This window comes from Tauraco erythrolophus, chromosome 2, assembly GCF_009769465.1.
Source record: "Tauraco erythrolophus isolate bTauEry1 chromosome 2, bTauEry1.pri, whole genome shotgun sequence".
NCBI lineage: Eukaryota > Metazoa > Chordata > Aves > Musophagiformes > Musophagidae > Tauraco > Tauraco erythrolophus.
The window spans coordinates 112,154,707-112,178,330 of NC_141466.1; the positions used below are offsets into that span (position 1 = coordinate 112,154,707).

Consider the following 23,624-nt stretch of genomic DNA (forward strand, 5'->3'; position numbering starts at 1 on the left):
TGGAGGTTTGTGCTCTGAAAGGTCTGGTTCTTGATTTATCTGAACGGATGAGGAATTCCCAGGCTCACATCTGTTTGCTAAGAGACAGCTAGGAAAGATTGACTTCCCATTGCAGGAGTTGTGTTTGGGTAACCCTCTGGCAGGCAAGCAGCCTAGTGAGCAAACACTGAGTTTGTGCTCAAATAGCGTTTTCTCTTGCCTTGTCTGTCAGGCCTTCGTTAGCGTGTCAGTAAAGCTCACATCACATGAAAGCTCCTCTATGGGCTCTGGCAATGCTTATTTACTCCAAACACTTAGATCTTGTTTTTTGTAAAGAAAAAAAAAAAAGATCAATTTTGGTGCTTATTTCACTTTCCTAATGAGGAAGGGTGAAGGTGTGATGTGGGTTGTGCACAAAAGGGGGGGAGCTCTCTCATGCATTATTTGAAGGTTTAAGCACTTAATTTTGAAAATCCTTTAGAAAAATGAATAATTAAGAACCTGGTAGGGCTTTTCTCTCCTGTTGCTTTTACTGAGCCCAGGGAACAGCACGCTAGGTTGAAGGTTGAACTTAAAACAGATAGAATAAATGTTTCAGACTATAGTAGTCACCTAATTTGCTCTTAAATTAATAGCGAGAATCTTCTGCTTTCTTTAGCTGTGAAAGGGAATGAAATGAACAGCCAAATGAATAATTTTCTGATGTCTGCAACATAAATGTTTATTTTGCACGTAAGTGTATATATAGCACGCGTTACACATATTATATGGCAATACTTCTGCAACTGCATTAAATAGTGATGGTAGATTTTTAGTTTCCTTGAAACTAAGTGCAAAACAATGGTCCCTATCTTAAAAGTAATTGATACTTTAATGTTTTAAAAGAATCCCTTACACTGCAAGACTTTGCTGTTTCCTGAGCTAAGAATATAAATCTGCAAAAATTGACTTTTCCTTTGCTTCTCTAGCTGAAATAGGAATAGTAGTGGTTGTGTTTTCTGGACTGTTGCTGTATGAATGCCTCTAAATGACAGGAGAAATGCAGTTCTTTGTTATTTCTTTGATTATAGGCAAGTTAATATGGTAATTACGGTAACAATATTGGTAAAGCGCATTTCTCCTGTCACTCAGAAAAAAATTATACTTCAATAGTTGCTTTCAGACTGTAACGTCAGGATAGTGGTTGTAATTTAAATACTGTCGTCATACAAGTGGTGGAATTACAGCTTTCTGTGTCACTTGTTTATTTTACGTTCAGATATAAAGCATTCTGTTTTTCTCTCTGCTCAGTCTGGACTGTTTTACAAGTGACATTATACATGCGTGCACTTACATAAGATACACTTAAGTGTAGCTAGTTCGTAGTGGAAAAGGTACACCTGTGAGAAAGGAATGTGAATGAGAAAACGTAACTGTGTGTAAACATGTTTATGCAGCTGCATTTTAATGTAATTTATTACTGGAGCACTCTGTTTAGAGAATAAAACTGTTACAACTGAAGACAAGCTATTAAAAAGACAAGCTATTAAAAATTCCTTCAAAACATTGTGAGCTGTAGATAAATCAAAAGTATAGGTATTCAATTCTGCTTCCACATTTATTTGTACTTCTAACAAGCTTCCTTCACGTTAGTATCTGAGAACTATTTGAGATGCTAATAAAACTGCCTTACAAACTTTCCATATTAAAGCATTTTTGCAGAGTATTAAATCTGATTTTTTTTTCTGTTTTTTATGGTTAATACACAACTTTGTTTTTTATTTTAGTAATGTAAATAATTGCTTCCAATGTGGGGAATTTTTTAAACTTAATAGCTCTTCAAAACCTGTGTGATGTGGGTCTTGAGTTACTGTGAAGCCTTAGGTACGCATTTCAATTCAGAGTACGTGTGATTTGGAAACATGCAAAATAAAGTATTTATCTCTATTAGATCTTCACTGAAAAATCATTAAATTGATGTTGTTCTGTAAGCAGACAAAACAAAACAGTCTTATATTTCATAGAATTCAGCCTTCAAATGACCTGCTTTAAAACCTCAGGATCTCAATGAAAAAAGTTAGAGAAATAATGCTAGAGTGTCTTGTTGGAAAATGTCACTGTCATACTTAGAGAGCTTTTAAAAAAATCAATAAAGGAAATAGTTTAGAATGCTGCCGTAGTTGTTTGCAATATCATACTGAACTGACTCTTTAATTACACTAGGGACTGAGAGCACATTGTTCTAGGCTCTTTGTGGACAAAGAAGGACCGTCTTTGCCTCCAGAAATTTATTTCTGTGTTTTGACTTTCAGTGTTATTTAAGATGATGTGACCTTAAATGTCCAATTTCCAGAATGTTAAAAGAATGTGGTATCTGTTTTATTGAATGTAGTGTGTAGAGTTTAAATTTCCTAATGACAAGCCAGAAGTCCTTTGTTTATCTAAAAACCCCAAATAGAGCATGATCAGAAATCATGTCTAACATTTCCCCGTCACTGATGCTGGAGAAGACTGCTTTGCAAGGCTTAAAGATTTTTCAACCTCTATACTCACTTAATTCTAAGCCTTTCTTGAGGATATCAATTATGAAAGATTTTTGTGATGAAGTCTGGATGAGTGGAAACTGGAGAGGGACAGCCAATTTACTTCACGGTATCTATTGATCAGACAACGCTTCATCCTTGTGGAGCTAGCAGTCTGAAAATGGAAGCCTTGGTACTTAAGGCTTCAGCCATAAGTATATGATGATACTGTATCAATTTTGCTTATATTACAACCTATATTTATATGAAGGTTTGTCTCTTCCACCCTGGGGAGTGTGGGGAAAGAGTGTATAGAAGAAAGCCGATGCAAGAGGCTGTGAGTTTTTACATGTAATAGCTTGTATTTCGTTCAGTTTCTTTTCTTCATCCTATATCTCAAAGAAATAAACCCACAGATCTAAGTACAGGGGTTTTTTTCACTGCTGGGTGCTTTTGTTTTTCTCTCTTACAATATTCTCTCTCATCTCTGGAAGGGTAGCAGAGGTTGTGAATTAAGTCCGCTCTCTGTTTAGAGGCTCTAGAATGCCAATATTGAGAGTTTCCATCTCAGAGGTGATGTCTAATGAACACAACTGTTCTGGTTTTGGGCTCAGTTTAGGTCTAGGAGCAGAAGACACATTTGTGTGGCTGCAGTCTCAGATTATGTCTTCAGATTATGGCTGCAGTTTATATCTTCGCCTTGCATTTCTGAACCCAAGCGCACTTAGGAGGACCATGCAGGCACTTGGGTATCTCTGCGAAATCGTCAGGTGTGGCACAATCAGTGGAGGTCTACATCCAGTAATTTCTGGTGAATCAAGCTGACTCAATCTGATCTAATTTTCTGGATACTGTGCTCCTGGCATATCCCATGTACTGCTATAATCTGGAAGATCCCAGTATGTGACTCTGAGTAATTGAAGTATCTGCCACTATCTCAGTATTACCCTAAGTGTTGCATGAAAATATGCTTTAGTATGAAGAGTAGTAAATAAATGGTTGGTTCCCTACCATATTTCTCCCACTGCACTGTTTGTTTTAAATGGCATTGGATAAATTGCCTACTGCAAGTACTGTGCTATAGCATCTAAGATACGATAGAGAATATTGTGTCCAAGAGAAAAACACCAGTCAGGAAATTCTGTAGGTGGATAGGAATTGTAATAAAAATTCTATGTAGCTGTAATGAAATACTTACAGAGTACACGTGCCACATACGGAACTCATTCTGTCATTTTAACCTATGATTAGCCCTTTACTTCTATTCTATATTCCCTTATTCTCCCCAGTTCGTTAGCAATTCAGCAGATTTTCTACAGCACCTGTGGTACCCTCTGTCTGGCCTTCAAAGATGTCAAAAGCCTTTGTGCTTTTTCCCTGAGCACTTGCATAGTCCTTCAGCATTGGTTTGTCCCCAGAGCACCCAAAAAGGCCACCAGCTCTCCTGTTGATGTCCAACCCTGTCAAAGTCCTTCAGCTGCTTCTGAATCTCTCTCTTGCTAAAAGAAGAATCTGCTCTGACAAGAAGAATCTGTTATTAATGTCATATGAAGCTTAGAGAGGCATGTGAAGGCATCCAGCCAAGAGAAGGTACAGAGAATAGCTGCAGTGACAGTGTTGGAAGGGTGGTAGCTCGGCAGCAGCTCTTGGTCATGGGCAGCCAAAGCTAGCAGAAGTGGCTGGCGCTTGGTGGCATTGCCTGGTGTCTTCAGTTTAGCCTCAGGAGAGGCTTTGGAAGAATCATGGCCAAGAATTGCAACTCTTAATACGTCGTTTGAATAAAGAGAATGGTCAAACTTCACACGTTACAACACAGTATGTTAGCCATACTTTGTAAATACAAATACAAGCTTCAGTTTTTAGGTTTGTCTTCTATATAGTATACAAACTATAATTCATTTGTATCTCTGCTATGGTTATCATCGTAACTATTCATTTTTTTCTTAAGGATTGTATATAGGATTCTGGAAACTCTAGTATTTTTACTGCTGCTTGATTTTATTAGTTAAGCATACTATGAGAAATGTTATTTTAAAATCTCAGTTAAAAAAAAAGCTGCTGATCATAAGTTACAATAAGAGATGGTTTGCCCCTTTTTTCTAAGTTTAAAGGATTTTTCTTTGATCAGAACATGTGAAGTACTTTTGTTTGCCCAGAGCAGGATGTCTGTCTTCAAGGGCTTGATGTTCAAATCACAAATTTGTTAGTGATCTGTGAAATCTGGAAATAATAATTAATCTTCAAGATGGTATAACAGTCAAATTTTATTCTGCTCATTTTCTTTAATGCATAGTGAAGCTTTGAGGGTTCATTTTATTTATGATGGAAATTCTGTCGCTTGTAAAAATGTATTGATAGGTCCATGGGTAGATGGAACTTCCTAGTGGATCGAGAATTGTATTGACTTAAACCAAGGCTGAATTAGTAGTGCAGGTGTCCTGCAGATTCTCTGCATATATGCATGTCCAGGTGGTGGATGGAGCAGAGTGTTACTCATTTATCTTCTCGAGGCCTCCGCAGACCAAACTTGACATCTCCCCAATCGGGCTAAATTCTTCCATCCTTTTCCAACTTCCCCCAGTTTTCCTGTACCTGCACTCCATATGCTGTAGAGCTCAGCTGTCTTTCCTAATCACTTACAAATGAAGTCAACATTTGTCTGATATCGCTGGAGATGAGTAGTGGAATAAGTAGCAACATTACAAGTTGAATGTAGTGCAGAAATGGATGTTGAAGGGTCTATGATGGAGATGTCAAAACCAGAACTGTGCCGTGGGGACATTGGACAGCTAAAGCTCTGCGGGAATAGACGACAGCATGGGGGAAAGGTTTCTCCACACTCACTGCTGAGATTTTTCAGATACTGTAAAGGCAATAATTGACTACAAGTCTGTAATTCAAATATATGACACAGTATTTAAATCGAATTTGCACAGGAATCATTTTATTAAGCATAACCTATGAACCTACATTATACATTCATTTTACTGTCATCCCTGGGAACAAAGTATCTGCAGTAAGTTGATGTACTAAGAAACTGTAAGACTATTTTGTGCAGCACATGCAATCTAAGAGCTTTAAAAGATTATAATCCTTTAGATTTTTATAGTACTTTTCCTCCTAGATATCAAAGCAGTGAGCAAATATTCTGTGCCTTTTGTCACTTCGAGGTGGTTAGCAAATGCAAGCGATACAGTATCTGTAGTGAACTGATATACAGTAATATTTACATATTGAAGAAACACTTTCAGTAGTAGATAGGTTTTCAAAAAACACGTAGAGCTCAACTTGACCCTGAAATCAGAGCTTCTTTTCTTCAGTGGAGGGGAAAGAGAGCTCTTCTAAAAAGCCAGTCCCAGGTGGGTTGTGACCTGCTTCGGAGTTGGCAGGGGACTGGTTTATAAGATCTGTCCCAGGAGGATGCCAGTTCTGAGGTTTGCATCTTGAGATGCCCAGAGCTGAGGAAAAACCAGGAGTCACCTCTCGAAACATGAGGCTTGTGAGTGTGTGAGATTCAGTTGTTTCAGCACTCCCTGGATGAGCAGGTTGAGACCAGCTTATGGCATTTCCATAGTAGTATTTTTAAAAGTCCCCTGTAATACAGCTCTGTAAATTGAGTGGGTACGGTGTTCCCCACTTCAATACTGAGCTTTTTCTAAACATGACCTGCTGCTTTATTCTTGAGACCCTAGAACTGGGGGTTTAATTGTCCCCAGAATTTGGCAATCTGTTTTTTAATTTTAATTTTGAAGTGACCAGCCTATCTTCTCTGCTCCTGGAGTTTTCGGCTTTTTGTGTTAATAGTCTGGAATAAATAGTCTGGCATAATTTGGTTTGTACTTATAAAGTCCTTTTCTTAAAAAAAAAAAAAAAGTGTCTGAGGGGTATGTGGAGATGTTTACTTCAAAGCTACCAGGTCCTCAAGTGCTCAGGTGTGAAGGAAGCTCAAGAAAAGTCATTGTAGATACAAATATCTTAAAATCTGGTGGGAGAAAAAAGCCCTGTTTTTCCAAGTCATGTTTTGTTGTTGAAGAAGCGTCAGGGATTTGTAGCCACGCAGAGATCAGTTGTAAGAAGCGCCTGACGACCAAACGATGGAGAGCGAGCTCGGGGCTGGGGGACCAGACGCACTGCCAGGACCTAACGAGGACTGAGGCGAGGTTTGAGACTCGATTTCTGTTTTCAGCGTCCCGCCTTCCTCATCGTTTTCCGTTTCAGAAGCGCTGGCGGTAAGGTGATACCCCGTGTGCTTGCCATATAACAAGCCCGTGCGTTGAAGCTCGACCAAAAGCCAGGCGCCCGCCCTTCTCGGTCCCGCCGCCCCGGCGGGCGCGGGCGGGCGAAGCGGCAGAGCGCGGCTCTGAGCTCCGGATCAGCCTTCACCAAACCGGATCAGAGAGGGGCGGCTGGAACCGAAGGGCGGGGAGCGGCCCCGGGGCTCCCGCAGGAGCAGGGAGGAGCCGGCGGGTCGCTGCCAGCTCCCTGACCTGCCGCGGGGAGGGGCTGCCCCGGCCCCGGCCCCGGCTCCCCGCAGCAGCAGCGGCTCGGCCCGGCCCGGCGCTCCCCGCTCGGGGCTGTTGTTGGGGCGAGCGGCGAAGCGGGCCCGGCTCCCGGGTGGCTGCGGGAAGAGCGGGTGGGAGGATACCTGGATCAGGAGAGGGGCTCATTTGCTGCTAATCTTCTCCGGTTCGAGTCTGGTAAGTGTTAAGAAGCGTGTTGCTTTGGATGGCTTCAAATCTGGCCGTGCGTTCCCCCCGCAGTGTATCTTAGGTTACAGCTGAAACAACTCGGGCTTTCAGACAGCGTTAGGGTGTAGGTTTAGCTAGGGCTATTGTGTACCTTCGGTTTATTTACGCTACAACGCTACTTTGTAATGCAAGTAGGCTCCTGGGCTTGTAAAAGACTACGGCTGGGTAGAAACGCAGGAGAGCTTAGAACAGGACCCTGCTAGCGCTGAAAAGCCTGGTGAGAAAGAAAAACACACACCCCCGACTCGAGATCCAGCTATTTCAACAGATGCGATATTCCAAAAGCGCTATATGGGATTTATCGTTTTGCCTTCAGAGCACGGCTTAGCAAATAGGAGACTGAAAACCAATGTAGACTTTGGAAATGAAGAGGAAAAAAAGAAGTTCTTAGCTTTCGAAGGAAATGATTGTTGGACTGCTAGTGTAAAACTGGTTTGTTGTATTTTCTGAAGCTAAATGCAAAGAATGCTCTGTGTTTATCAATTAGGTGTGACTGCTGGTGTGTACCTGCCTGATGTGCGCTGGCATTCTCACCAGGTGTTTTGCTTGTTTAATATATAGTATTTGTAAAATTATGTTAATGTTTCTATTAAAATATGAAGAAAAAATGCTTTTATTTGTAACAGATTCTTTCAAGGTGTTCAAACGTAACTTTTAAATTTGGACAGAAAAAAAAAAATCTTCTAAACAGACGGTCAAGAGGTTTCTTAAACTCTGACGTAACAGTAGGATAGTCAGGATGATGGTAGGCATAGCTGGAGCTGTATCCTAAAGAGTATTGCTTTTGCGTCCCTTTACAGCTATAATAATTTAAATGTTAAGCCAACAGCATAATGAAGTAAAAACCTGTGGAACTTTCAATGCAAGTAACTCCTTTTACATCCAGAAAGAGACATATTTTGGTTTCCCTCTCCCCCTCTGTGTAAGCAGGATTAGAGCTATTTTGGATCAGAATATTTGCAATTACAAAACTTAAATGTCTTTCATATGGACATGGAAAGTCGGTAAGTTGTGTAAATAAGATTTAGTGTGATGACAGTGTGGCAGTTGTAAGCAATGTTTGGAGTTTGTTGGGTTTTTTTCAACAGCTTTCCATGCTCTTAAGCTGTGCTAAAGCATACCTACTTTCCAGAACTATGCACGTTTTTTCTTTAAGTAGTATTTTTTATTCCAGTCTTTTCTGTTTGTAGCTATATCTCTTTCCAAAACTCAGAGTATTTGAAGCTTTTCCAATTTTCTTAATACGTTTTTCCCATTTTCTCTACGTATATATGCTTAATTATTTTTTAATAAATTTTTAAAATCATGTAAAACCTGTGGAAGAGAATTTTCAAGTTGTCTTTTTGCTTCTATCTATAGTTTATTTATTGTGAATTCTGCCTTTAGAAAGACTGTAGTTAAAACACTGCAATTGATTTCTTTAGTCAAAGCCTTTCAAAAGACTTCTGTAAATGGTCTGCTGTTGTTTTACTGTTTGTGCCAGGAGACGTAACTTTAGCTTAAAAGCAAAGCAAAATCTATTTCTGAAGTTCTGGAGAATACTGTTTTTCCCACTCTTTGCAGTCTTTCCCAGCTCCCTCACTCCACAGCTGTCCTTGGTGGGTGAGTTCACATGCCAGCTTGGCAACACTGGTTCACTAATGCCCCGCTGGTCCTGGCACAGTGACATCTGGAAACTCCCTGTCACAGGAATTGCAATTCCCGAGCCAGCCTGCGACGCAGGAAATGAAGTCATGGTGTCTCAGGTTCAGGATGGGACAGCTTCTCAACCTCTCAGACTGCGGAGAGGGATGGAAGAGCTAGCTGGCTTTTGAAACACTTGCTACAAAATGGAGGAGAGGAAATTTCCCTTCTGAATATCTCTTCTGCTTCTTAATTGTCTTCTCACTACTACTGCATGGTGAAAGTACTTAGATTTCTGAAAATCTGCTCGTTGACAGGGAGACATAAATTGAGAAAATGGGTATTTTTAAACTGTGCAGAAAATAACTGATGTTTCCCCAAAATAGGAACTACATTGTATCAGTCCCTAAAGTGAAGCAGTTGCATTAATAAGTATATCACCTAACTGGTGTGCTGATAAAATAAGTATTAGAGAATCTTCTTGAAAATTAAATATATCTGTTTAAAATATACTTTAATACCTTTAAAAAGAATTGGAAAGGACAGGGAGGACTTGTTCTAGTAAGTGTCTATATTTTGTATAGTGAAAGCTTTTCAGTGTTTAACAGCTGAAATTGAAAAGCAAGAATCAGGGTATTGAGAGAAACCAAGCACCACATATGAACGCATAGGAGTAAGAGCTAGAGAATTCAAAAAATGTCTAGCTGAGAGCCAAAATGGAAATCAGCAACCATAAAACATTAAAAAACTATTTGACTTGCTAAAGACCATTGCAATGATAGATAACTAGACGTCTCCCATAAAACGCACTATCAAACACCAGGCACCACCTGTTACTTCTGTGAGCACTGAGAAAAAGCAAAGAGGCAAAGAATTTTCGTGGAATGAAGGAGGAGAAAACCCTCCTTAGGAGTGGCTGTGTGCTGGCTGGCACAGCAAACGAAGTCTGGAGAGGATTTAACTGAGTTATAGATCAAGACCGTGTAACCCATTTGCAACATTAAAAAACTTAAGCGTCTTAAGGGACTATAGTCCCTTATAATATTTCATTGGGAAGGAGACTTAATAGGTAGCACTGGGATTGTTAAATGTTGCTTGTTTCAGGAATGCACTTCTTCTAGAATCCAACTGTTTTACATGAACTTTTGACATGAAAAGACATTTTTACTACTTCAGACATTGCGTTCATCTCAGAACCATGATGCTTTGTAGCTGACAGGTCTGCAAGGTCCAGAAAACCTGGAGTGGTTCAGCTGGCTGAGTGGTGTGATGCTGACTACAGCTGAAACGCTTTTAAATGAAATTCCGTTTTGTCCTACCTTAAATGAAAAATGTGAAGTCTTATAGCCAGCTTATTTTAGTGCAAGGTACAGGTTTGGGGTATTTATTTATTTTTTTAATATGGTTAAAACAACCCTCAACACTTAGCTGTTTTCTGTCGTCTTCTAAAGGTCTATAAATTATCTGTACTAATATACTAGGTTATACTAAATTTCCACTACGTCATTCCTCCTTGAATTTGTGCTTCTGTCATTCTCAATTGCAGGCATTATGAGTCCAGATGGGATTTGTTGAACCAATGTTGTTTTAAGTCTGGTGGTGTTTTGTTTTGTTTTGTTTTTTTTAAAAAAAAGAAACTTTAAAGCAAAGAAAAATTCTTTCAGTTGCAGCCAAAGGAACAGGTGAACTTAATCCAAGTCTAAAAAGAACACGCTAGTTAGGGAACACCAAATCCTACATAGTTTCAGTGTGGTACAGCATTACTTTATTTCCTGAAGGGCTTGCAATGCGGATGGCAGATGTCTGCTGGGTAAGCTGTGTTCATTGTTAGCTCCACAAATAATAGAGGGATTACTCCATAAAACTGTCACTGAGTAACATTGCCTTTACAGACCATGGTACTTTCCAGATATGACACTCTTCCAAGCTGTTGTTTTGAGCTACGTGGCTAAAGTGCTTTCTTAGCAGTTACTGTTATCAAGCGTGCAGTAATTAAAGGTAATTCTGGTTTTCTTTCCTTAGCAGTCCAGCTGGCATAATTTCTAAGTAGATGATAATGTTTAAAATACTGTGTGTCCAGCTGGAGAGGTGGATACCTATGTGATGTGTTAATCCTGTAGGTTAACGCTTTTTCTAGTTGTATTTAGTCTTCTGTTAAGTAGGGTTATCTGTATTAAAACCTGTATTATTTACAACCTCATTATTCAGAATACCTGTCCTTTCTCCAAAACCTTCAGATGTCAATTGGAATAAGTCTGAAAAAACACACTCTGTTGGAGAATACTAAATCCTAAAGCATTCTGAGGAATGCAGCAAAAATAATCTTCCAACATTGAAAGAATTCAGAGATCTGAAAGACTGCATTTTGAAAAATTCTTGGGTTTAGATTTTTTTTCATGATGAACAGGTTCTTTTTGTTCCCAGGTCCATATGTTTTTAAGATCTCACTGTGCTTTTTTTTTCACTTGCTGCATTTCACTTGCCTGTTTGTGCATCCACTAAAGGAGAGATTCTCAGTTAACTATCTCCTTGGACCGTTACATCTCATAGTAAGTTTCCAGTCACTGCAGTTGCAGTAGGGGAGACAAAATACAGAGAGATAAGAATATATTCTAAGAATATGTTTCGGTGTGATAGCTGCAGGTGAAGTTTTGCTGTCAGTGGAGTTACGGCTGCTTGTATAGAGTGTGACACAAATAAAGTACCATAGTACATAATTTTTTATACCCTCAAACATGAGTGAAACAGAACTTGGATAACATTACACTTGACGTCAAACATCTTACATTTCTTTACAAATAGGAAAGCTACCAAACCAAATGAAAAATACAGCCCAACTCGTGTTCTAGAGAATTGGTTTGAGTCCCAGTTCTTCTTAACTCTTGTCCTGTTTCTGCTGGGACAGAGTTAGTTTTTCTTTTTAGCAGAGCAGCTAGAATAGCTGCTAGAATAATTGAACTGTGATTGAATAAAACACTTAATCAGGTGGCTACCTTAAGTGTGCGAAGCAGTCTTGCTTACTTTAATACGGCATTGAAAGAGCTTCAAGGTAAGCAGGTGCTTCCATTGCCTTGCTCAAAGACTCCATGAAAATGGACAGAACTCAATAGTCTCTCAAGGCTTAGGAAGAAAGAAAGAATCAGCTTGATCTGTTAAAATTTTTATAGCTTGAAGTAGTTCATGAATAGCCTGTTCAAAAGGAGAACAAAGGCAGAATTATATGTTGTGGTGCTGCTGCTGCTGATCTTTGGTTTTTCTCTGAATTTACCAGTTTCTAAAGAGTCTTTCTGAAGATTGTGTTTAAACTGAAAAGCATGCAGGTAAATATTACATCTGTTGAATATAAAACATTTTATCTTCGATCGTATTAAATGCAGGCTGCTGGGCTGCCTGGAACAAAAGTTATAATTCCTGTGTCGGTATTCACGAGGGGCACACACAATGATGATCCCAGGCCGATGTTTCTGTGCTGGGATTGCCCAGCTTCCGTGGGTGTGAGTTAGCTTGCATCTCTGTTTGGCATGTGTGTGCCTTGCGTGTAAGTGTGTGGTTTCCTTTATAAAGCGATTCGAAACAGCCACTAAAAATTATGTCATGTTATCTCACTTGCCGCACACTGCAGATGTCTTGGGTCTAAAGCAAAAGAAAGATGCGTCTGTCTTCTTGAGGGACTAGATATTTACAGCATCTCCATACCTTGTTTTCAGTTATAGTAGTAGTCTGTGGAACAGTAACTTTGATCAGTGCACAGCAGTTTCAAGTGATCATACAGACGTGTCCAACTAACTTAGAAACAGAAATGTAACAACATTACCGTTTAGCCTCTCTCTTACGTGAGTGAATGTGAAAATAAGCAGCCAGAAATTCCTAAAATGCTGCCAGATGCCTGGAGAGGAGCTTCCTCTGCCTTGATGTCCAGCTCTCGCTCTGTCCACTTCAGCAGGCTTTGAAGCTGCCTTCAGTGTGAGAGAAAACCAGACTGTTCAAACACAGCAGTATTTCACATAACTCACGTGTCGCTTTAGACTGAAGCAAAGTTTAGCCAGCCACTTGAATTTGCTCTCTGTGCTCGGTGGAGAGTCCTTCATGGGCTTGACTTGCCTGGGCCAGGGGAGGGGATACCCACCAGGAATGTGTGGAATTGGAGGCTGGAAAAAATATGCTCGTCAAGAAGCATATTCTCCTGTTCTGAACGGTTATCTAAATGAAAGTGATTTCCCAGGGCATCTGGCTCCGCACATGATCTAGAACAAATAGCAGAGGATTAATTTTCGTTTCAGAAGTGAAGGATTTAGCTATGTCTAGGGGAGGTGCTGCACAGGGGGGCTGCCAAGGGTAGCATTCCACTCTGCAAAGCGCTTTCTGCTCAGAATTAGCATTCAGGCAATTAAATAGCTCAGCTGGCTGGGCAGGCTTAGCGCTCTGAGCACTCAGCAAAGGTATCGGGGAAGAAAACGAGTTAGAAACTTCCTCGCTTATCTGTCTTAATCTGCATGTTGTGTCTTTCTGAAAAGTTCAGTCTGAATGCAAGCCTTGCATTTTGGACTTGGAATGTTGTTGATTAAACTCAGTATCAAAAAGGTAACATTAAGTTAGCCAAAGCAGTTGTAATTAACTGATTCTGTTTTTTAAGCAAGTGCTGATTTATTCTTCTAAATAGTACATAAGTAGCATTCTTCTTTCCTCCTTCTCCTTTCTCCTCCTCCCTCCTCCCCATGTAACTTGGGAAACAAATTCTTATCTAAGCATGACGTTTGACCTTTTGTGCCTTTTTGTCAAAATAATAATGTCAACTTATTTTCGAAGCTTTTAAAACACAATTACAGTTAACACAGGGGAAATTGGCTGCTGCAAGCACCTCAGAGTTTTGATTTTGAGCCAAGCTCTTCAGTCACCTTTCCAGTGTTAGTAGTTTTCACTGATGTGCATTTTGCTTGAAAAAGACAAGACTTTAAAAGAACACCTTTAATAGCCTTTGTTTACAGCATAGTGCATTTCTTAACTGCCTTTGGATTACGTGTCACTCAGAAGCATGAGCATCTCAATCATCAGTAGTTGAATCCTGGGATTATCTTTTTTTAAGCTTGGGAAAAACATGTGATTTTATTCTATCGTAAAAGGTCTTTTCCCACCTAAATGATCCTAAGATCATCAAGTCCAACCATATGCCTAACATGGCCAAGTGCACCACTAAACCGTGTCCCTAAACTCCACATCTACATGTCTTTTAAGTACCTCCAGGGTATCTTTTTAGCATTCGTAACAGTTCATCTTGAGCTTCAGCTAAAGACCTAGTCTACTGTCTAGAAATTTTGGCAGACGTCTGCTGATGTGGCTTGATTTATTTAAATAAGGTGTTTTAAAATAATTTCTTCAAAAATACAAACATACCTTGTTTTTAATAGAAATTGGAGATATGAAAGGAGGTTACTGAAACCAGCACATTAATGATTATTAAAGAATCTCTACTGTGTGATCCTGTCACCTGCTGGCTTTCAAAGCACACAAGGAAACTGCAGTGCAAGGTGTGGATAATTACACAGTTTATAACAAAATCTGTTTTCATAAACAGCGGCTATTACTTAGTCTTCTGCAAAACGATCTTCCTCCCGTGCATCTCAACCATTACTTGTTAGCTGTGACCCAGACTGTCAAACGTCTATTCCTTTGACTTGTGTTTTGGTTTAATCACTGAGCGTTTATGTAACTTCACTCTTAACTTTTTGTTGAACAAGTGAACGTCCTTCAAAACATTCCTGACAGCTCATGTGTGACTCCTTTCCATTTTCCTGTGTTGTGAAAGATGGAGAGAGGAGCTTTACTCGTTCTAATCTAAAGTTATTTCTGAGCTTCTGAAAACTCCGCAGCTCTGTAAACTTTGCTTTATTTGTTTCTTCAGGAACATTGCTTATCCATTGAGAACTTGGAGCATGGCTATGAGCGACACCAGTGATTCTGTGGTTCTGAGCAATGGCAGCATCTTGTCAAATACTACTGGCTCAGGTATCGTTACAGCTAATGACGGAGATGTCGCAGTCCAACAACTCCCACCCAAGGAAACACCAAGAATGAAAGCGAGTCCAAATGGCTGCCTGCAACTTAATGGTACAATCAAACCGTCCTTTCTGCCTTTAGACAACCAAAGAACTCAGCAGATGTTGTCCCAATGCTGCCACCCCTGTCCATACCATCATTCTTTAAGTAGCCATAATAACAAGCAAGAATGTCATCCAGTGGTTGGCAGCTCAGCACCATCTCCTATGACTTCGTGCTGCATGCAGCCACATACTGAGTATTCAGCATCTATTTGCCAAAAACACACCCCCATATATCAGCCTGCCTGCTGTCTTCCGCCCTCCCCGTCCTTCTGCCTTCACCATCAGTGGCCTGACCATTTTCAACATCAACCTGTGCAGCAGCATATAGCCAGGATAAGGTAAGCAGATTGCATTATTTGTTAGTTCTTAGTTTGGATAACCTTTTCCATAACTATTTAATTTGCTTACAAAAGCAGTAGATTAAAAAGGAAGAGTAACCAGATTTCTTCCCCAGTGTTTTTACAAGTTAATCTTTGATACATTATCCACTCCCCACCCCTCCCACCCCCCCCACCCCCACCCCCCCCGAAGAAACCAAGTCAGGAAACTAGTTTTGTTGTGCTACTTGAATATTCCTGAAGTGAATTAGTTCTTTCTAGGGGCGAAAGAGGCTGTTTTTTCTTGGGGAGTGTTTGGCAGCTCATTAACTCTTTTACAAGACACAGTGCACACCTCTATTGTGTGAAACAAACCGATACAGAGTTAGCTAAGAAAACACTGAAAGAACTGGTATATTTGCATAGTCTAATCAAACTCCGTATTTCATCAAAAACATGCATTGAAAAATACTTTCAACAATGCTATTTGTAAGTGTTTTTTCTTTGTCAGGTCAGCTAGTTCAGCGAGTTGCCCCCATGTCTTTTTGGTATATGTATCTGCTAAACTCCAAAGTTGTTCTTGGATTGAGAAATTTTGGATTGTTCCAGGTTTTAATCCTTTCTATCCTCTGCTTTGTACAAACTTGCCTCTTCATATCTGTTAGCCTTGGAGTTCCAGTGACTCAGCTACAAGGAGAAACAATTGCAAGGAAAATTTTTTATGGCCCCCTGGTCCTGGGCAAAATCAGTCAGTCCAAGAGGCAATTTCTGAAAATCAAATTCCCTGTTGCAGTAAGACACTTCTAAGCTTTTATGCAAGGTTATTTTTTTCTGAGTTGCAATTGAGCCAAACTGGATGAATTTTCACTGGGGTAATAAAAAGCTACCCTTCCTACTGCCATTCAATATCTTCATCCTTGCTTGAAAACTTGGAGTTACAAGTATTTCTCAGTCAATTATAATGATTTTGTCTTGATGAAATGCATAAACTAATTTTAAACTTCTGAGAATATCAGACTGGGACAAATACGTAATATGGAAAAAGTGAAAGCGAGTAAAGCTTTTTTTCCTTAAGGTGAAAGCAGGTGGAAGTAAGGATAATAATACAAAGTGCATATCAGCTTTCCCCTGCCAGTTACTCCTCTTACAAATGGAAAAAATCTTAGTTGTTGGAACTGCTTATGATCAGACATGTTTTTTCCACCTCGTACTTGTTGAAATGTTAAGTAAAGATGAAAACTTGTATGTAATTTTGTATGCAAAGGTATGCAGGAGGTTGAGTCATTACAGAATCAGTCAGTCATACCTTTCAAGCTGTCAAAATGGATGCACTAATGTCACTGTTAAATTCCCGGTCCAGGAGGACTGTTAAACTTATCTGTATCCCATAGTTTTAAGGACGGAAATAAATGTGATCCATAATCTGTCTTTCTGTTCTTAGTCTAGAAAAAAGAACAGTGAAAAGTTCTTCTAGATGTGGTAAAATAATATTTTCCGTAGCACTTCACAAATATGAAGACTTTGAACTGCTGTCATTGGGATCTTGAGCCAAGATGCTTTTTTTCATTTTGCACTTCCTCACCATGGTGTGCATTTGTATGTAAATTATAAATAATGATTTATGGTGAATGTTTGTCTTACTGTTAGCAGTCAAAATAAGGGTACAATCTGACCTTTAAAGCATCTGTACCTAATAATTCAACTATATGTGTTAGCACAGTCTGCATATCCCTATCAAGTGTTTACTGTTTCATTTCTGGACTTCCTTCTAGCTAAGGCAACTGAATTTTCTCGGCAAGAAGATACTCACAATATGCCTCGTAGGTCAGCAAATCAAATGAGTCCATCTTCGAAAAGCCATGTAGCTTCTGGTTGCTGTTACCTGTTCTTTTAGCCTTAAACACATGGTAAAAAGGACTCTGGTCCCATGCAACCATGTTGGGGAAGCTGGACTTCTTGTGTGTGTTTTAACTCCTTAAACTGGCCGTGGCTGCACTAATGGGCAGTGCATATGTCTGACTGTGTCACTTGTGTTATTAGCATGGAACCAAAGGCTTCTTTTCACTCTGAATATTCTGTAAGATGTGTCTAAATGTTATAGTCTGTAGATAATAAAACCAGGGAGCAACTGGATGCAACCTTGCAGCTGGATGAATACATGCTCAGCAAGAAGCAAACTGTCTTACTGGTACTTAACTTTGCAGTGCTAAAGAGAATAGGTGATAAACGTGTGTTCATTTTTTACATGCTCAGATAACTTTCTGTACGCAGAAGAATAACACTTAGGTGTGTGATATTTTTATGTGATCTGTATTCCACACTATAATTTTATTACATTTTGAGCCTATAATTTCCACAAGAGCATCTTCTCCAGGTATTTTTCTTACAAGGCTCATTGGAAATCATCCAGCTTTATAACATGTGTATGTTTTAACAGGGTTATTTAAAATGCGTGTTCTCATATCATACATTAATTAAATTCAGTGTGTAGTCAAACTAGCTTTCATTTTGGTTCTTTGTATTTTTAAAAACTACATTCAAATATTGTTACAGTTTTAAGGAAAGGAAAACCATGTGATTAGATAGAGGGAGGCGAACACTCTTTGCAAACTGTATCGCTAATGCTTACAGTTCTGGGCAGGTAACCAATTGTTTCAGCATGACAGGTTTTGTCAGGTTTTGAAGCCCAAGGCTTAACATTTGTCAGTGACCTAATATTAAAGGAATGTGGCTCTGGTGTATCATTGCAGATTGGAGTGTATAAAGAAGACAGATTGAAATAATGCCACACTTGTCCTATCCTCTTAAAGCTGGCTGGGTCTGGAATTTTGTAGTGTATTCAGCTTTGAAGTATAAATTAAATTACATGGAAATTTCATCTATATGCCATAAATTGAATGTCAGGGCAACTGGTAATTGTTTTGAATTGGTGAAAAGGCTTGTAGCATAAAAGAAAGTATTTTTAGTGGTTGGTTAGGTATTTTTCTGAGGTTGCAAGTTCTTGAGCAAAGTTGTGGGGTTTTGTGTTATTTTGTGCATATATTTAAGATGTATTTCATTCAAACATGTTCATACCTCTTTTTTTAGTGGGCATAATACCTTGACCGCACAAACACTCCCTGGGAAATTCCAGCTGTCTCTCCATATCAGAATGCAGTTATCCGAGGACTTGATTTGCTTTCTGACAAATGGTTTCTAAACTTACCTGTTTGGAGCATGGTATGATTAGTTCTTCTTTTCAGGCACTATTGGAAGATTTTTTTTTTTTTTTCCACCCTGCCCCTTTGGAGGGCTCATGTTGAAGTAACTGTTTTTGTCAGAATGTACTTATGTATCTCAAGGAACCTGTGAAACTTAGAGCCATTGGGCAGGTGGGTAGTTATTGCACTTCCTTTGCTGCCATCTGCTTCTGTAATCATCAACAACCTTCACCAAATAGGCAGTAGAAATGAGGAGGAACCACCAAGGAAGGCTGTTAATCTGAAGAAGTGGAAGAAGCATGAAGACTGATGCTTGACAACTGGAAGCACTGAGTTAGGAGTCACTAGGGAAGAGTAAAGCCATGCAACCCAGCAGCATGTTTAGTGGGGTGGAAGCAGGATAAAATAAGTAATGAAGGGTTGCGTATTCTAGCAGAACTAAATGCTACAGTAAAGAAATCTAAAACCAGAAAACTCTTAAAATAGTTTCTGGTATTTTTCAAAATCTATTATTTATTTAGGAACGTATGTATGTAAATAGGAGCAGACAAGAGAGAATGTGCAGGGATCATTCAGTAAGTTATCTCAGGGTTGTGGAAAGCATGGGATAACAGTGCTGTGCATGGTCATTGTCTCTGGTACCGAATTGAATTGTGTCTCTTAGAATTGTGTGTGAACAATTTTTTAATGGGAAAACACCAGTTAAAAGCTGTATCCTTGCTAATCTTGATGCCAACTCTTTTAGAATCTCTTTTTGGAGATACAGTTTAGAAAGCTTTAGATCCATGGACTCAGAGACAAAAGGACGGAGACAAGAGGTCAGGAGGCTGTGGAAGAATCGATGGCACTGCTGATAAGGAAACTGCTCCAAACTGCCCGTGCGTGTAGTGCTTGCACTTCTGCAATATTGAACCAATAAATTCATACAAGTACTCTTCGCTTGGAGTAGACCTGTTCTATATCACCTACTGTTATTTACATTTCAAGACTATACTGTTAATGCTTTTGGCTAAAGCAGATAAGTAGAGAGAACTGTTCTGAAAAGCATCTGAATTATCTCTGGTAAAAAAGAGGATAAAAAGACATATGGGATGATTTCTCCATGATCATCCAGTCCTCTCAAGCTAGAACACAAAAATAGGATCAATTTAAAGCCTCACAGAATCATTAGTTTGGCTAAAATTTAAGACTTTGGGATATATGTAAATTGCTCCTCATCCCCCGCCAGCCTAGTTTGGAGCTTTTAGCTCCTGAAGCTTAATTAGTTTGAAATGCTGGATTCAAAGTTTTCACTTGCTAGACGAATTTATATTCTAAGCAAGGCAAAACCCATACTACTTCAGAGTCAGGAAACTGGTAAAGCGTTAATATCTCCAGAGTTATTGTGCGTCTTCCTTTCAGTTAGATTTAAGTCTTCTTTTGAACTGTTTTGGCATTGCAGATTTATGTTCTGGGATTCTGAGTTCTGCTGTATCTCAGAGAGTTCTGTGCCACACACTGTTTAAACAGTATTGCAGATATACTTGAATGCTCACACTTTAATTAATACTTTGAAAAGGAGATCTATAAACATGCAAAAGCTGTGAAGTGAGCATAAAACATTATAGCTACCTCTTACCCGTTTTATATTTTCCTTCTAGTTACTTGGCATAAAGATTAGAACCAGAAAAATAATAAAAAGCTCTTGATTTTTCAAAAAGCAAGAGAATGTTTGCCAAATACCAATCTTAATAACAAGACTTTGTTATGAAACAGCTCCCTGCTTGATCCCAGGAAAAGGATAATTGTTATCTCGTACATTCTGCATGGCTTGCAGAGCTGATTATACATATACATGTGTATACAATATTTTCAAATAACTCTAATTTCAGCAACAGTAGCTGTTCACAAGAACTCCTACATGGAGGTTTTTTAACAACTTATTTTTCACCAATCTAAATATTTTCCATTTTGAAAGTTGTTAGCTTCTGCTGTATTTGATGCATTAAAAGATACTTTTGTTTCCCTTTTTATATGAAATGTGTACTAATGTCTTTTGTACAAAATACATATGCATATACTGTTCTAAATTAATAAAAGAGACTTACTCTCTTCCCCTAGGAAGATTAAAAATAGCTATCTTTAAAAAAAAAAAAAATCCCTTTAGGTCAGATTTTTTGAAGGTTGTTTCTTTAACTTTTTATCAACCTTTAGCAACTAAAAGGCAAAATCTGTTACCATCATTTCATTTGGTGCTCAGGATGTTGCAGATATCTTGATTTATGCTGTAGGTTGGGAGTTCCTGCGTGTTGGTAACTGGTATGGAAACAATATGAGTTCTGACTCTATTCTCATTTGAGTAGTTTTTTCTATGCTAAATTAGGAATTCTTTATCCAATGGCTTCCCAGAATGAAGAGACTGGAGGCACATGGGAACCACAAACTAGATGCTCCCTTTCGTATCGCGGCATTAACAGCCCAGTGGCATACTTGGGGATTTTGATGTAGTTGAGGAAAGGGAAGGGAATGTGTCGCAGTCTTGTGCATCCTTCTGAATGTGAGTCCAAATGTGGGATTCTCTGTTGTGCACGTGTGGAGGAAGAGCTCTCCCTGTGACCAAACAAATGAACTGGTTCTTTATCTTTCTTGAAAATAATTTTTCATGGCAGTCAGTAATTTGAGCTGTATTTGCTCTTTTTTGCTCACTTTACTCATTTTTACATTTAGTCTTACGTTATCACTTAGTGCGATACCTTTAAGAGGTTTATTCTGGTTTTATTAATTCATTTACTCTTCCTATGATAATTATTATGCATTGTTGGTTATGCAGACAACATGTTGCACTTTCTCTTAGTCTTGCACAGTGCTGAAAGCCAAGACCTGACACGCAGACACTGGTATACAAATAAAAAAAGCCATTTATAATTTAGTGGCTGACCAAATGAAAAATAACATGCCTAGAAAAATATTAAGTGCACTTAAAAAAACACCAATCTAATTCATTAGGCAGTCCAAGGGACTTTTGCAGGCTTTTAATTGTACTAATGAAGCATTAGTATTTGTCTAGACTTCGGATTGCTTTGAAGCAAGCATTTTGCAATAGGAAAAAGAGACTTGGAAGGTTCCTGCTCTGGTCTGAGTGCAGCGGAATACCAGTCTGGCTGTATTTTGACCTTTCGTCTCTGCCACTTACAAACTCCAGGTTTAGTGTGTGCTTGAAGATGAATTTCCCGTGCCCTGTATCCCTCACCTTTCCTTCGACAACAGAAGAGCTAGTACTTAACTAGCAATCTGCTGGGCCTTTGAACTGCAGTCTTCAGAAGACATAAAGCTGATAATGTGAGGGAAATGGTAAAAAACATGAGTCTTGTCTTTTGTACTAAATTGACTGGAAAACCAGTGTCAGCTGTGTTCATTCTTGAAAAGGAAAAATTGGTGTGGTTTTTGAGATGACTTAAAACTGAGCATTTATGTACACATATTTGGAAAAAAAAACCAACAGTGACAGAACAGCCAAAATGACAGCAGTTTGTTTGATTACTTGACTGTTCTCATGCACTTCTAATAGTAGGTTGTGATAAGATTCAAATGTAAAATGACAACACTAGACAACAAAGAAGTCTAAACTAAATGTGGCTGGTGACTTGATTTTCAGCACTCTTAAAGAGATGGGATCTGAAAGATTTGGGTATTCCTACTGCTTAATAGTTTTCAGTCTTCCTTATGATGGGGAGAAAGTGCACAATCAGGAACATCGCCTTTGGAAAGCTCTTTGTAAGTTGCCATAATTGTATCTGTCTCTAGCTCCTTGGAAAATCACTTATCCTTCCTCTCTGGTATTTCAATGTCTTCTTCATCTCCTAGTAAGCAATAATTGATGTGCATGCTTTTAAGTAGTCAGTGGTGCTTGAACAGTAAAACAAAACGTGAAAAAAACCCAAACACAACACAGGAGGGAAATACACGGGGCACCTGAGCAGTTTGACATTAGTTTTGCTACACTAAGATTGCTGTGAGATTTCCGTGCAGGATATCTGCTGAATGAAAAAGTCTCTTAAAGCTTTGACTATCAATGCAAAATAGAAATGAGATGGCACCACTAACAGATCAGTACAGGTAAGAGAAGTTAGAGGTAGAAATCCTAAGTTATCAGTACTGATCGTGTTTCAGAAAGCCTGGCCTCTCTATTTGGAAATTAAGTTGATTGTTTGGATTTTTTTAATCATAAATAGATGAATGTACTGGACTAGAAAAGCTTACATGCATCGCTTCTCCTGCTTTTCCAGTATTTTCTGTGATGTTAATGGGATACCTTTCCACAAAATTCTTGCACTAAATTTGCAGTTTGTGGGATGTTTAGTTCATTCAGTCGAGTGGATGAACTTTTGCTAACTTTTTGCTGAACAGGTTTGATTATATTAAATATGTTTTCTAGTCTGTTTAATCTTGCAGTGCTTTTTTGAGGTCTTAGCAACAAGAGTGAAAACCTTTAAATGTTGAGTAAATATTCCCTTTTTTGCCTGCTTCTTAGTGAGCAAACAAAACAAATTTAATCTCAGGAGGTACCGGAGGTGATGTCACATAAAGGCGCAGTTTTTCATCTATGTCAGCATAAGCTAAAGAGCCTTCTTTGTATAATTACTTAGTTAATCCTTTAAAATGTTTTAATTGTGTTGAATGTGCACTTGTTTTATATCATTTAAAAATTATGACATCCCAAGTGACTGAATTCACAGACATTGGAACAGCAGCTCAACACCGAGATGTATGTTTAAACTGAAATACTCTGCTAAATTTAGAACAAAATTGCTTAAGTAACAGTATTTTCATTTACTGCAAAAGATTAAATATGCAGAAAGATAAAATCTGGTGTTTGTCCCCATAGTCAGCCGAAGAAGGCTTGAGAAATTGTAACAGTTTGTAGTCTGTCTTCAGAAAAACTTTCTGGTCATAGGAGGTTTTCTGAGAGCAAAAACGTACCCCCTGGTGACTTCCATTCACAAATTCTTACATCTGCACAGGAAGGAAGACTGAAGCATGTACTGGTTGAAGCGTGATGTATGACAGTCTGAAGTCTCCCGACTCGCGAGTCAAAATTACATATGCTTAATATCAATTATTAATGCCTGTAAGAACATGGATTTCAGCCTTTGTGGAGAAATACCTTGATAAAAATAGA

At 38.9% G+C, this 23,624-nt stretch overlaps 1 protein-coding gene across 1 annotated transcript in view; it reads left to right on the plus strand.

Moving 5' to 3' along the window:
• The window catches only part of DISP1 (dispatched RND transporter family member 1), a 96,420-nt gene that overhangs the window by 46,858 nt on the left and 25,938 nt on the right, over positions 1-23,624 (plus strand). Inside the window, exon 2 of the mRNA XM_086631743.1 lies at positions 14,751-15,287. Within this exon, the coding sequence (XP_086487869.1) occupies positions 14,782-15,287 (506 nt within the window). The 5' untranslated portion in view covers positions 14,751-14,781. The remainder of the gene's footprint in view (positions 1-14,750; positions 15,288-23,624) is intronic.